General features: G+C 28.9%; 1 protein-coding gene across 2 annotated transcripts; it reads right to left on the bottom strand.

The window, feature by feature from the left end:
• Nucleotides 1-3,164: 3,164 nt before the first annotated feature.
• Nucleotides 3,165-14,784, bottom strand: superdeath (Suppressor of ER stress-induced death). 2 transcript variants are annotated; one of them, XM_018544291.1, is made up of 15 exons: nt 14,748-14,784; nt 11,611-11,980; nt 9,306-9,604; nt 8,684-8,842; nt 8,068-8,367; nt 7,018-7,201; nt 6,666-6,822; nt 6,508-6,589; nt 6,145-6,328; nt 5,680-5,887; nt 5,231-5,508; nt 4,874-5,073; nt 4,369-4,680; nt 4,030-4,111; nt 3,642-3,791 (listed from the first exon to the last, which is right to left on the bottom strand). In XM_018544291.1, the coding sequence occupies exons 2-15, from the start codon at nt 11,965-11,967 to the stop codon at nt 3,642-3,644; spliced, it is 2,952 nt and encodes a 983-aa protein (XP_018399793.1). In that variant the 5' UTR covers nt 11,968-11,980; nt 14,748-14,784. The 2 variants fall into 2 exon arrangements, with proteins under 2 accessions (XP_018399794.1, XP_018399793.1); XM_018544292.1 differs by lacking the exon at nt 14,748-14,784 and having other exon boundaries at nt 3,165-3,791; nt 11,611-11,967.
• Between the last annotated feature and the right edge of the window lie 520 nt (nt 14,785-15,304).

Here is a 15,304-nt window from a genome sequence, read left to right as displayed (position 1 = left end):
CGAAATGCAAAGCGTTGCTCTATTTTAAAAGCTTTTTATAAAGCCTTCTCGAATAATCGTAGGATAAACAAGAAGATAGATTTTTTTTGAAATAGAGATCGCGACTGATCGCGAGATGACAGCTGAGGATTCGACTGCGAAACTTCAATATGAAAAGGGACGTGTATAACAGGTATAGAATAAAATTTATTGTTAGTGTTAAAGCAAATAACCAGATGATCAACTTTATCACTTTTTGAAAAAAAAAGCCAATATAAACAAAGCTATATTTCTAACTCATATTAAATAACTTAAATTCTTTTTACTTTAAAACAAATATTATTAACATAAACTGTTGATTAACAAGTTTATTAACATAAACTTGTTGAAATGTTTAAAACAGATACAAAAAGATGATAAAATTAATAATAAAGATATTTCACGTTTTAACTAGCCTATTCCATATAAACATATATCATTTAAATTTGGAAATTGTGGAATATTATTTGAACCCTAATTAACAAAATTTTCACTCGTACACATATTAAAATAAAAATAACAGTTTTCACAAAATTATCATATCTAGAAAACATTTGTTGCATATACCAGTAAAGACAATCGTTAAAAATAGTTTTATATTCCAAACAATTTGAGTGAGCGTGTCAAAGAAACGAATGTGGGCCTAAATTGATAAAGCTCTTGTATTTACGATTTATAAAATGAATTATTTAATTAAATTATTTGAATTTTAACTTTTAAATAATATATACTGAATTAAGTAATATATACTAAATAATATGTATATCTGTCATATAATCACGTAAAATAAACTATAATCTTACGCGTGTATTGCCTAATTTGTATTTTAATGGCGAGGTGCGGTGTTGAATTCAGCAAACACTTTAATATCACAAATTAAATAATATCACATATTTGACTACGTATTTTTTTATTTGCAGATAATTCACTTTTTACTGGAGAATCATTTGCACTAATGTAAATTTGCTGCACTTATGTGTTTCCGCGTTATAAACATTTGCGAAGTAATCAGTTACGTTGACTTTGCATCCTAAAAGAGATAACTGCCTTAGATAGTTTGAGAAATCTGAGATGGCATTGCAATTTCGACCATCATACTGATTATGAGCATCCGTTCGACGGTTCGCGCGCAACTGTCAAGAGACAGAGCATGACAACTTTGTCGTTTTCTCTACTGGAAGAGGAAACGACGTAGTTGCGCGATATTTTGAATTCAGCTTATAGCAGAACGTTCATATAATATTTATATTTTAAAAAAATCCATATTTCTTATTTTTTTATAACGTAAATACAAATTTTTTTTTAATAAAAAATCTAATTAATTTTTTTAATAAATTTGAGAAATTAACTAACATTTAACTCTCTTACTCTTAAAATTTTAAACAAATTGATCAGCTTTTTTACGTTGAGTTTTTCATAAAAAAAATAAAGATATTATATTTATTATTTTTAACAAATTATATATGAATATATTCATGAATTAATTTAAGATTTACATGTTACAATTTACTTTACCATATGTATTTCAATTTTAGCACATTTAAATCCATATACATAAAAGAAATAGCTGATATTTTTTATTAGATTACTTAACAAAATTTAAACAATAAAATTCTATACATTTATAGAAATGCAGAACGCAAAAGATATAAAAATTATTATAAGCTCATTATTTCAAGAGCTCATTATTTCAATTTATATTACAATAACACATATCTTATTTTATAAATATAAAACCTTATTATTATATTAAGCACATAGTTCATACATACATTGATATTAAAACCTCAACATTTTACTAAATAATTTAATATTTGAAAAGAAAGACTACTCTCTAATGTTTTTTATTAAAAAAGAAATTTTTATGATCCGTATTCTTTTATGTAATAATTTACTTCTTTTTAAAAGCTAAGAACAACGAATGGTATTTTTTTATGCAACGCTTATGTTGTACTTTAGCTGTAAGTACACAGAAAATTGTATTTTTATTATTAATCGATCTCTAACAATAGAGATACGTAAAATAACATAGTAAAATATTATAAGACTCTAAAAAGTACCTAATATGAATATGAATAAAACGTGAATAAAGTATAAATAATAATGTGTGTGTGTGTGTGTAATGTTCGTTTATTAAAAGATTCAATTTTTATGTTGTGTGTGTGTTATATTCTAATTTTTACTTTTTTATTAATACATTCACATTTATTTCAATTTTTAGTAATTATCAAAATACATCAATTTTTTAATAATATTTCCAAAATCATTTCATATAACGTTTGTACTTACCATAAAGTAAGACCATGATACAAATAATGATACACATATTGCTTTATATTAACAATAACAAACTAATTAGTTATATTAATTTTATATTATATAGATATTCAAATCAGTATATAATTAAAAAATCAATCTATCTTCACACAAACTTAGTTTAAAAAATTTACTTGAAAGTATCAAAATTTAAAAATTAACATTAAAAAAGCATATATATCTTTGTTTCTCTATTAATACAGAATGAAATGAGTATACGACAAAGTTTATAAAAAAATCTGTACGATTTTATTATATCTCTGTAACGTATATCAATATTTTCAAAATAAAGTAGTATTATATTTTCCAGATTTCTGGTGTTATAAAATATAACACGTATAGAATATGTCACACAAATAGCCGCACTGCAAATCTTTAATAAATAATTAAATTTTTCGCGTATTGTTAGCAATTAGTTATATAGCGGTATTCGAATATGTATTAAGAATAGAGAATTCTTTAATATTCTAAGTACATGTGAAGCATCGACTTATGCTAGATATATAAATTTTAAGCAAAAAAATTTTTGTATGTATAATATATTTGCCACATTATACATTATAAATATCTTTATTGTCTGTATTGATGAGCGATTAAAAATATTTAGTCATTTTCAACATGTATTATAATTAATGTTTTATAACGGTTGTTGAAAATTCGACTCCTATTATAGATGAGTATTTGTATCAATTATTACTTACTAATTATTTTAATCAATTAGACAATTATCTATAATGGCATAACTATAAATTGATTTCCAGCAATATTTATCAAGAAAACATAATATAACTTTAGAACTGACAATGAGAATTTTGCGACAAGTTGTTACTTCCAATAATATTCATTTACTTCAAACATGAATTCTCTTTTCTGCTCGTTTGGTAAAGTTCTTCAGATTTACAGTGATACGTAGAAATTATAATCGGAAATCTATTATAAATGGATGAATAACGTTATCACTTTTCCTATATTTAAAATATACTCCGCAATCTCTGGCGGAACGATTAGGAATGTGAACACGATACGCTGTGAGCATTTTTCGCTCTGTATTATAAATATCGCATTAATGCTGGCCGTATATTTACAAATACATACAAAACACATAATACTCTTGTACGATTCAACGGTAGACTATTTTGCAATTTCCTCGTACCCCATTTATTGTTTAGTACTCCCTTTATCGCATAAAGATTTTTCGCACTATACTTTGACGATGAATTCGGCGAAAAATCGAACAATCCATCTATATATTGCATTCACGATTCGACACCGCGAGGGAGATTCAAATAATTTTGGGTATGAAATAATTATGCGGTGTTCCTCTGTAACCAATCACGAATTGTCGCATGATAGTTGTCGATCCATCGTATATTAGATTCCGTTCGCTCTACTGCTTGATGTATGGTTCGCGTTGCAGTACCAAGTTCATCCAGATGATCTTTAGCAAACTCAACCAGCTAAAAAAATAATATATAAAAAATGAATATATTTTTTTAAAGAGAATGACATAACATTCAGTATTCTTGTGAAATAGTATGTATATTCATATCAATTTATCGAGTTTATATTAAATTTGAGAAAAGAATTTTAGTAACATTTGCTGATCTCCTTTGTTTTTTAATTAAATTATTTTTAATCATTTTAGATCATTTTCAAAATATATCCATTACTTGCATCTATCACTTTTCAACTTACATCTTTCAATTCGTATCTTGTACTTATTCCTCTTGTTGCTGACTTTACGATGTTATTAACAGTTGATAATGATGTTCCAAAACTGGAAATAATAAAATATTATCATTTTCAAACTTTTACAAGTAAAATATAACTTAATCCAAGACAAAAACCCATAGCAATAAAATCATAAGTTATGATTCATAACCAAAATAATAGAAATCTTTGATATTTCTTAATTATTAAAATTGACTCATTCATATGAATTCATTTGTATGAAAACTTTCTGTGATAGAAACATACAAATACAGAATATATTATATAAACTTATAAATATAAAAATAAAAATTGACAGCTTACTATTCCCTAAGGTGCGTCCATTTGTTTCTGAAGTAATTAAATGTGAGCGGTTGACCGACAATGTTGTGGGCAACCGATCCGAAAACTCGGGTAGCATCCTGTTTTCTGATTCCCGAATTTTCCGTCACAGCCCAATCTAAGAATCGATTTAACAGCCATATCTCTCTTGTACAAGCTAATGCTTGCAAAAGCAGATCCTTCTCTGATCCTACATTGGTCGCTAGGTATCGTTGCCAAGCGAATTCCCACTCGCTTTGTCCACCCACTCGAATGGCCGTACAATAAACCACGCGTCTCAAATTCGGCGAAATCCTAAATACAAAATTTATAATATCTAAAATAAACGTAAATGGCTTTATTAATTCTATGAAGGTAATGAAGAATTTTGAACATAACGATTAATATGTCTTAAATGTGCATCTTGATCATTGCAACCATCTTATGCATTAACAAACGCAACAGTGCAGTGCATAAATAATTTCATCTGAAATAATATGATATTTACGGATTGTTAATATCTGGATTTGGAGTGTTGCGCCAATTCTTGAATTGTTGCACGGCATTCATAATACAATCCTCGTGATTAAAATCACACGCCCAATTTAGAACATCAATTCGAGTGAAGACTGTCAGTTGAGGGTCTCCCACTTTGTCTATAAAACCGACTTGCTTGTACACATTATCGAGTAATTTTAGTATGTATAACTAAAAAATATAAAGATTAATAATAAAATATTATTTATATTTCATGCTATCGTAGTATATCTACGTATATCTAATATGTAATTATTGATATTTCTTACAATCTCCATTCAATATCACGTATATCATTGATACTCTAATTCGATAATACAATACATACCCTGAATTTATCATAACCTTGTGTCTTGATTAACATATCATTGAGATAATCCATGGCATTGAAAGCTGCATTCCAAGGCAAATACTCGATTTCGTGGGCTAAATATGATGTAACGTCGAAAGCGATAGTATAGTCGAGCTTGCCAGCTCTAGCTAAATTAAGAGCGTCATCAATCAACTGCGCTCGATTAATCGTCGAAATATCTTTGAAATTTTCCTTATTCAATTGTTTGATTATCATCTGCCAGTTTGCTCTGTCATAATTCACTCTATAATACCCTGTTTTATAAATATAATATTGTATAAATATATAATATTATCTAATGATATTTATATATTTTCATAACATCAAAAATAATAAATAAGTTTATTATAAAAATATTTTATTTTTATCACAGAGAAATAGGCCTATATTTCTTCCATCGTGAATATTTCATTAGATATAATTACCAGTTTCTTGAACGTTGAAAAGTATCCACTCAGATGGGCTTACATTCAAATCGTTAAGGATGATCGAGCGTTCCGCTTTCATCCATTTCGTAGGTTGAGTGTTATTGAAGTTTAATTGCTTCTCGCTCGTATAAGTGATAGGTACCCACCATAATGGTTCCGCCTCAGATGTGACCGTCGTGCCGCTATTACGAAGCAGAAATCGTTCCTACGAGAAATAGGTAAAGCGTACAAGAAAATCATAAGTCGCTTAAAGCATAAGCAACTTGTTAATCAAATAATTATCCGCTATAATGTAATATTATGTATTTTATAATTTTTTAAATTATATCTGTGTGTATATAATAGAAGACGTAACAAATACAAAATAATTAAGCCAAACAGGCTAGCTTCTATTTATTAACTTTTATTTATAATAAATCACATTTTATGTAATTATTACTTAATTTGTAATTATTGGCTTACCTGTGCCAATGTAATACTACCGTTGTCGTAGTTTCGTGTGACAGTAATTAAAGGAAAGCCGGTTTGCAAAGTCCAAGTATCCATTATTTCTTTAACCGTTACACTTGGATCAAGTACCTTGTCTTTGTGAGCTTGTTTGGTCAAAGCGGACCACAAATCATTTTGCTCGGCACTTTGATAAGCTCTGTTGAATATACAGAAAACACAATTAATATTACAATATTTTTGTATTATATTAACATTTGTTTAAAAGTTTTTATTTATAGTTACAATTACGTGAAATAGTAATTATTATTGAGTTTAAATTACTTTATATATAAATAAGCAAAAGTTTAAGATATAAATTAATTGACCTTTACTTACTTTCCATTTAAATAATTACTTAGACCTTTCTTGAAAACTTCTGTCGTGAGGAAATGATCCATCATTCTTATTATAGAAGCACCTGAGTAATTTAAACATAGATATAGTTGTATTAATTTCATTTAGAATCGTCATAATTCACGTAAATCAACAAGTACCTTTTCCATAAGAAATTTTGTCAAAAATTTCACTAATTTCGTCCGGATGACCAACTTCAATGGATATAGGATGGGAAGATTCTAAAGCGTCTAAACCGAAAACATTTTGAAGATCGTGGATAACGAATTGTTCCAGCGCTTTCCACGTAGGTTCCACCTGTATGTTTTAAAAATGTATAAAATTTACGTTATAACAATATACGTATAAAATATATAATATTTAAGCGTTCAAGGTATTTCATTTTTTCTAAATCAAATTTCTTATCGTCAATTTATCAACGAAATGTTATAACATAATAGTAATTTTGACATTACATACGATACGTAAGTCCGTATCGATTAAAAGGCTTACCGCATCCATGCCAATGTACTCCATATAACTGGCGAAACCCTCGTTCAACCAGAGATCCGTCCACCAACTTGGAGTCACTAAGTTTCCAAACCACTGATGCGCGAGCTCATGAGATACCACGACGGCAACCCGTTGCTTGCTACCACTAGTCGATATACCTTCTTGATACAACATCGCTGTCTCTCTAAATTAATATAACAGCAATTAATTATTTTCATTTCTTATACAATTATTAGTATGTATCTTTCATATATCAACTAATTTAACTTATAGGTAATGATAGTTTCTGAGTAATTTTGATTAAAAATTTATCGATGTAAAAACATCGGATAAAACTAGTGACCGCGAACTTGGTAGCGGCACAAACATGTAGGCGACCTATTTAATATTTTTACGCTCTTAATCGCCATGCCACAGTATTGTCATTAAAATAAAAATAAAAGTAATCAAGATAAAAATTTTATTACTAAATAGATATATTTACACAGCAAAATATTGTATTTCATATGCTGCTTAAAAAACCTATCTTTAAAAAATATTAACACGCCGAAAAAAATGATGGAGTTGTTTACCATTATCCATCAATCACATATATTATCTTCTCAAATATCATTATAATATATTGTACCTAAAAATACACTGTATATCTAAAAATAATCATATACTGCGCGTTTAGTGTAAAGTGATAATTTTAATTATTTTTATCTATCCAATAATATACAAATGATTAGAGAGTGGGAGAATTGTGGACATAGAGCGAATGACACTATTGCAGTGTATTCAAGTAGTGACGACCTGTTACGGTATTTCTCGAAATCAATGATAAGTCCGATATATTCTTAATGTCGCACTAACAAATGACCATAGAACGCACACGCCATTTAAGGTTTATATATATATATATATATAATGTTTATACAGATGAATAATTGTATAGTATACATAAAACATATTCGTAATATTCCAAAATAGATTTGATAATATTCTCTTATTTAATGTAGTAATGAAGCAAATGTAATTATTATCCCTTACTGCGTGCATGATATTTACCTATATGTTATTAATCCCCAATTCTCCATGGCGCCGGCGGAGAAGTCAGGCAGCGCGACCATATCCATCTTTGGCAAAGGGAATTTAATCTTGAAATAGTCTTCGTAAAATTTGAGTATTTTTGGTCCAATATTCAAGCTATATTGTGATTGATTAATAGCATCGTGACGTGCCCAAACTCTAAAGTTACCATCTTCCGATTTCTTTACATCAAAGTCAGAAACTATGAAGGCCACCAAGTACGTAGACATCGGTACCGAACGATCGTAATGATCCCACACATACGAGTCTAAACCGAACCTAATTATTAAAAGATATAATTTATTTCGAATAAATTGTATAAAAAATACACACTAAGAACTTGTGTTGGTTCATATTGGCAATTTGTTTGTTTCTTTTATTTTATTTAACTGAGCCTTTTGCTTATTATTCTATTTTTTAATTAAATTATTTATGTTTTAAATATTTTGCGCCGAACAAAAATCTAAATTATAAAAAGAAAAACAATTAAATGACAAATTTTAATTACAAAAATTCTTCAGAAAATACGAATCAGATTTACAAAAAGACGCAACGGTGCCAATGCAAATAATATATAATATACATGATTACTCACACTGGCATCGGTTCCCCTTTTCTAGGCATATTTGAAATAGATGTCATGTTTTTAGGACGCGCTATGTTGATTTCGAACTTGGCTTTCAAAGCTGGTTCATCGAAACATGGGAAAGCACGGCGCGCATCCGTCGGTTGAAACTGAGTCGTAGCAATCCATCTATAATGCAGAAACCAGATACCTTTGGCAAACAGTCGACAGGAGTCCTTGTTTAATCCTGTACGTAAGCCAAACACGCGACTGCAGTAAGACTATACAAAGGATAATCACTCGCTCTACTCTCTAATCAAAATATTTTACGATGATAAGATCGAGTATGCGACAAATCAAATAATTTCTAATAAAATAATGTTTTTCTTATATACTTCTTTTTCTTGAAAAAATAAATTTAAATTTGTCTTTTGACGTTCATATTTATCTGCAATATGAAATTAGTACACTTTTTTTACCTAATTGAATTAAATGTTTTATAAATTGAAGTTTCAGATTGTTTAGATTTTAGATTAATAAATTTAACAATAAATAAAACAGATTTCTATAGTAGAATGAGTTTAGATTAAATAATACATAGAATAAATCTTAATTTACACAGGCTACAAAATTTCGTTGCAATGTCGTTTACCTCGTCTGATTGCCAACCGTATACGAACTTCTGTAGAAACCCTGTAGATAGTCGTTCAGATGGCCAATGAACTTGAGATGCACGACATATTGCTTGCCTTTCTTCAACGTGTTCGACGTTCTAATCACGTGAAATTGCCTGTCTGTATCGTACCTCTGCTCCGCAATCCCGATTAGCTTGGTCTTGTTGCTCTTAATTGAGTACTCCCTGACACTCGTAAAGTCTTCATCAATGTTCATATCGACAGCGTGCAACGTAACATTGTTCGTATCTTGTGTCACGTTTACTAAAATTTTGACCTAAACAAATCATTAATATTTCTGTTTTTATAAAGCAATTTTTATAAAATAAATTAATATTTGTTCAATTTAATTTCAAGTGCCGCTACTTTAATACTCTATTTTTGATAATATATGAAATTCTCATATATCCCAATTATCTCTTAATGATTAAATTATCTTATGATAATACCCTTATTTAAAAATTGTGTATATAATAAAATTTTGTAAAAATATAACATTTTGTTAAATTTAATCACGACCATAAAATTCTCTTCGGTCTATATGAAATATTCATAATTATAATTCTCTCTCTCGTATTAGGTCGACATGAATAAATCAATTAAGAGAATTAAACCTTTTTTTAATCAAAATGGATCAATTCAATTCTGTAAATCGAACACCAAAAATAGGTTTACTTTTCTTAATTGATTCATTCTTGTCGGTCTAATACGAAGTATAACAGTTTCGAAAAACAACGTTTCTTTCATCAATTACTGGTTATTGCGACAAATATTGCCAAAGCCTCGATGGTCGAATGAAGGCTGTAATATAAATGAAATATAAGAGATCTAAACTTAAATCTCAGTTGAGACAATATTTTTTGCAATAATGTAAATTATTTACAATTGTTAAAATACTTACAATTAGATTAACAAATTGTTAATATTTTTTCTTTCTAAAATTAGCATCAAAATTATTAAATTGCTTGTCGATTTAATATGTAATAATACTACTTTAGTTCTGTTCATTGCGTTTTAAGATCGGAAAAAAAAGATCGACGCGTGATTCGCAGAGTTGGATATGTATAATAATATGATAAATTTATTCTATAAGTCATTTAAACAATACAAGATTCACTTTGATCGAAAATATATCAATTTCTTTACAAGATATTCAAACGAATATTTTGTAGAGAAATAAACGTATTTTCGATTAAAAAATGGATCTATTATTGCTTAAATATTTTACACAATAAATTTATCATATTTTAACTGTCCTCTTTGTATATAACATTTCAAAAAATGTTTGCAAACTAGAACAAACAGAACTCGTAAGAAAGTAAAAAGAAATGAAAACGAAACTTGACAAGGAATTGAGATAAGAACGCACGTGATCTGCCGAAGCCTATTTCTCATGAATCCCACATATGAAAGTGAACGGTTGCGTCAATCGCTAGGCGCGTCTCTTCATAACAGTGTGGCAGTAACAGCTTACGTATAGAATTGCGAATTAAGTACATAAAAAAAAATTTCAATTCTCAATAGAAAGTAGACATTTATAACGTAGTCAAACTAGTTTATTTGCTAATAATAATTTAAAATCGTAAAAGTCTTTTACAATATTAAAAAAAGAAAGAAATATTTTCATAAATAGTTAATAACATTTCACATCAAATACAACAATAAATCGACATACGTAAAATATTATGTTAATGTATTGCTAAATAAATATCTAAATGATAAAATAACAAATTAATAACATATAATGATAAATAATAAAAAAGTTATGTATAATTAGTGAAAGTCATAAGTCAAAATAAATGCTAAAGTAACAATAAAATAATTTATAACAAAAAAATACAATTTTTACAAAAAAATTATGCATAAGTCTAGAGTCAGATTGTTTCCGTGTAGAACCTTTCTCTTATCGAGAAATATTTTGATATTTTATCGTAATTGTCACGGTTTTCATGAGTTTTAATAACCTGTTTATTTAAATCTGTATATAATTTTTTATGTGTTACAGAATAAAAAATATATTAATCTACAAACTCTAAATCAAAAAGTTATATTTGAGTTAGATCCGATAAGATAACAAGTATAAAACAATTAAACAGTACATGCAGTTAAAAATTATTTCTTTCTTGAAAAAAAAGAATAAAAAAATATAATTGTTATAATATGATTACTAAAAAAATATGTTTATAGACAAAAAAACGTTTTTCATTTGTTGCAAAATATATGACTATTTATAAATATATAAGTATAACAGAATATATATAAATTAACATAATAAAGCATTACCTCGCCGTGAAAAGTGAAGTTACCCTCCCATATAAAAGGTATTAGCCATAATTCGTACAAATCAGGCACGATAGCCTTTGGTAATCTGACATCTAATTTTTTCTTTGTTGGCGTCATCGAAAAACTCCTTCCTGTCTGCAAGAGCGAATCGCCAGTAGAGTCCGTGCATGGCTGAACTTGTTTTTCTTCAAGACAAGGTGCAAAGTGGTACACCAATAAACCAGTAACGACCAGGCTGATTAGGAAAAATGCGCCCAGGAGGAAGGCGTTACATCGAGAAATCGTGCAACCTTTTTTGCGCCCGAATGTAGTTGTGTGTGCGTCCATCATCGCTAGAACCTCACGAGACTGAGTCATATCATGCGTGAGCCTGAAAAGAAAAAGACATGTATGCTTACTTTTTATTTTTACTCTTTTTAATTTATACTAATTATTGTTTAGCATAATTTATAAATAAATTAATATTATTTTTCGTCGCTTTCTTACTTCATCAATTTATTTAATTTTCATTTAATTTCATCGTATCTGTATTAATAATTTTAATAAGTCTTATAATACAATTGTACTACCAATTCTCTATGATTTTTTAAAATCATACTTATTTTTAAAATCTACTTATTTTTGTAATCTTATTTCGTAATATTATGACATTGTTTTTTTATTAATTAAATTAAAAGATTTAGTAATAAAATTTTCTTTGAAATTATTTAAGAGAAACCGCCTTCGAATTTAAGATTTTATTATTAAAATAAATTGCAACGTTTCCGAGAAATATAAAATATGTATATGAAATAAATGATTAACAAGATTTAGTTATGCAAAAATTACAAGTATCAAGTATAGCGTCATCATAATTACTATCGCAGAAGGTCAGGCGCTTTAATTGATGATTATATAAGTAATATGTATATAAATATAGAAGTCTAAAAGTGATAGTAACATGAAAATTCTCAGTCACTTTAAATCTATTGTATGAATAAATCTACAGTTATATACCTGTTGTTTCCTATGTCGGCAAACATGAAGTGGAAACATGTTTGTAGACATGAAATGGAAAATAGAAAAATAAAGAAAAAAAAGGTACTCAAATATACACATTTAGAATCTTTTACAGTAAAGTAGTATGCAAAAGTCGGTCAAAACATTTGCAAAGATAAAGCGTTACATCTCACAATTACTATTGAGCCGATATGCCTTGGTATACTTTTTTACTTAATCATGTAAAAGGGAATATACTTATTTAAATTTTAAACAACAAGATTTTCTTATATAGCCTTTGTCTTCTTGTTGTTTATTTTTATACAAAGAATCCTTTATCTATTAAATTATTTAAATTTTACTACTTCTTTACTCGTTTTCTTTAAAATCTATAATATATATTTTTAACTACAAACAAAAAAACATCTACATAAAATGTTACATAAATATATTTCATATTTTTCTTGTATTACAAAAGAATAAGTACACACACATAGTTTTCATTAATTATATAAATATCTATTTTACTTCATACATAGATAAAAATCCTGATCCAATATTTTAAATAGATATTTCTATATAAATATACATACATATAGTCGTTTCAATCTTGCCCAATTGTGCAATATTTCTAGTTCCTAATTGGCAAAACTGTCACATTACAACAAAAATAACAGTTTTGATAAAATCATTATATCAAGAAAGCTTTTTATCCCGTGTAAAACGGGTGAAGGCAACCGATCATTGAAAGTAATTTCACGTTCCAACAAACGGTTCGAGTGAGCGTGTCAAGGAAACGCGAATGCCATGCTTGAATTAATGTAAGGTTCTTGCACCGACGATCTGTCGCAAAATAATCTTACAACACGATCCTATACGTGCGCTGATCGCGACAGCATGTAATTTGAATTAAACATGATTTTTATGCAAATTAGCTGTATAAACAAATTAAAGTTGGCACAACTTTCCTATAAAAATGTTTGATAAAACTTGTGCTAAGTAAAAGAAATAAAATTTAATTATTTAAACAATGTTGACGTATCTATTTTAATTACGTAAGATAAATTATATTCTTACGCGCGCTGTTTATAATTTGTAATTATTTATTTATTTATTAAATAAAAAAACGCTGCTCTGAGAGTTCAGCAAACATTTATAACATCATAAATCAAATTGATGTGTGTCCACTCAAGAATAAAAAGTTACCATGACAAAATGGTATCAAAATAAATTTTAAATAATTATAAAGAGAGAGTCACTTTTATATCAGTCATTTGTCATTTTTATATGATCATTGTTCTGCTTAGACACGTGTGTTTTCCATTTGCATTTTGCCGGGGAATTATCATACTTGTTGCATCTGTATTCCTGCAAACGTTTGCGAAGCAGTCATAGCTGCGTCGATTTCACGTCGTAAATAAGTTGTGAGGTATATTTGAGGATCTGCGATGGCATTGCAGTCTCCTTCGACACACTGTCGCATCATGCCTGCACCTCGTGCTGCTAATAATAAGATTTATCTATCGCGTTTATACTCCTAGGACAGGAAAGTTGATTGTAGATTTCCTGGACACTCAGGTCCCACTATTGCCGTGGATTACAAAAGACTCTTGCATAAGAAAACGACTCTTTATCGTTTCTTTGGCTACTCACATCTTCTCATTATAATGCAACATTACTCAAGGTTATTCAAGGTTATTTAAAAGATATTTTAAAATATACTATATGTATTCATATTTATACTCAAAGAATACCTTCTTCTACATTCTTAAGGAATATACACAGAAATTTAGTAACCGTAGAATAAGTCTAATATATTTGATTCTGATAATTAATTACGTTATTTTTTTCTTATAGAATAAAATAATTTTAATAAAAATGACAAAAAAGATATCAGGAGTTATAAATTAGCATCAGAATATAGAAAACATTAACTAGTCTCACGTCTTGAATGTAGATTCAATGATTTACGTATATTTTCACGTAAATAATGACATTGCAGATTCATACACACAATATCGATTCTAATAATATCGAGATTATTATGAGATCATTATATGTATATCAATACAATTGAAAAACAAGTCCTAAGTTTTCCAACATTGGTAAAGCCGATCAATATTATGAACTTTGTTTTCTCTTGAAATCGCTGAACTCACACGATAGGTATCTCTTGAACTCGTGGCTATTTGATCTTCTATTCCACGACACTTGGTACCATCGAGCACCAATCGGGAAACAGGATCACCATCGGCAATGAAAGCGCTCCGCTCCGCTCCGCTCGATGGTTCGCGCGCAACTGCCAAGGAACAGGGCGCAATACAGCTTCGTCGCTTCCTCTCCTGGTCATCCAGGTTTCCTGATCATCGCCGCGATCGTTGTATCGGCCACTACATACGGTGTCCTTCCACCTGCCAGACGGATCACGTACATGCCTCCTTCCAAATCGCGGGATACCGTACGAGCGAAGTCCGGTTTGTCGCAACGACGATCGTAACGATCGATATCCAGAAGGCATGTCTCTCTCTCTCTCTCTCTCTCTCTCTCTCTCTCTCTCTCTCTCTCTCTCCCCTCTCCCTCTCGCTCTTTCAAGCATGCATACATTCCAAATCCAGTATGTCCCGAGTTCACTGTACCTTTTCCTCATCCTGGTGAATTCGTCGATCAAATTTAAAGTCGATCCTTTATATTAATTATTATATACTTCATTGGATGT

This window comes from Cyphomyrmex costatus, unplaced genomic scaffold, assembly GCF_001594065.2.
Source record: "Cyphomyrmex costatus isolate MS0001 unplaced genomic scaffold, Ccosl1.0 scaffold43, whole genome shotgun sequence".
Classification (NCBI taxonomy): domain Eukaryota; kingdom Metazoa; phylum Arthropoda; class Insecta; order Hymenoptera; family Formicidae; genus Cyphomyrmex; species Cyphomyrmex costatus.
This window is presented reverse-complemented; position numbering and strand designations above follow the sequence as displayed.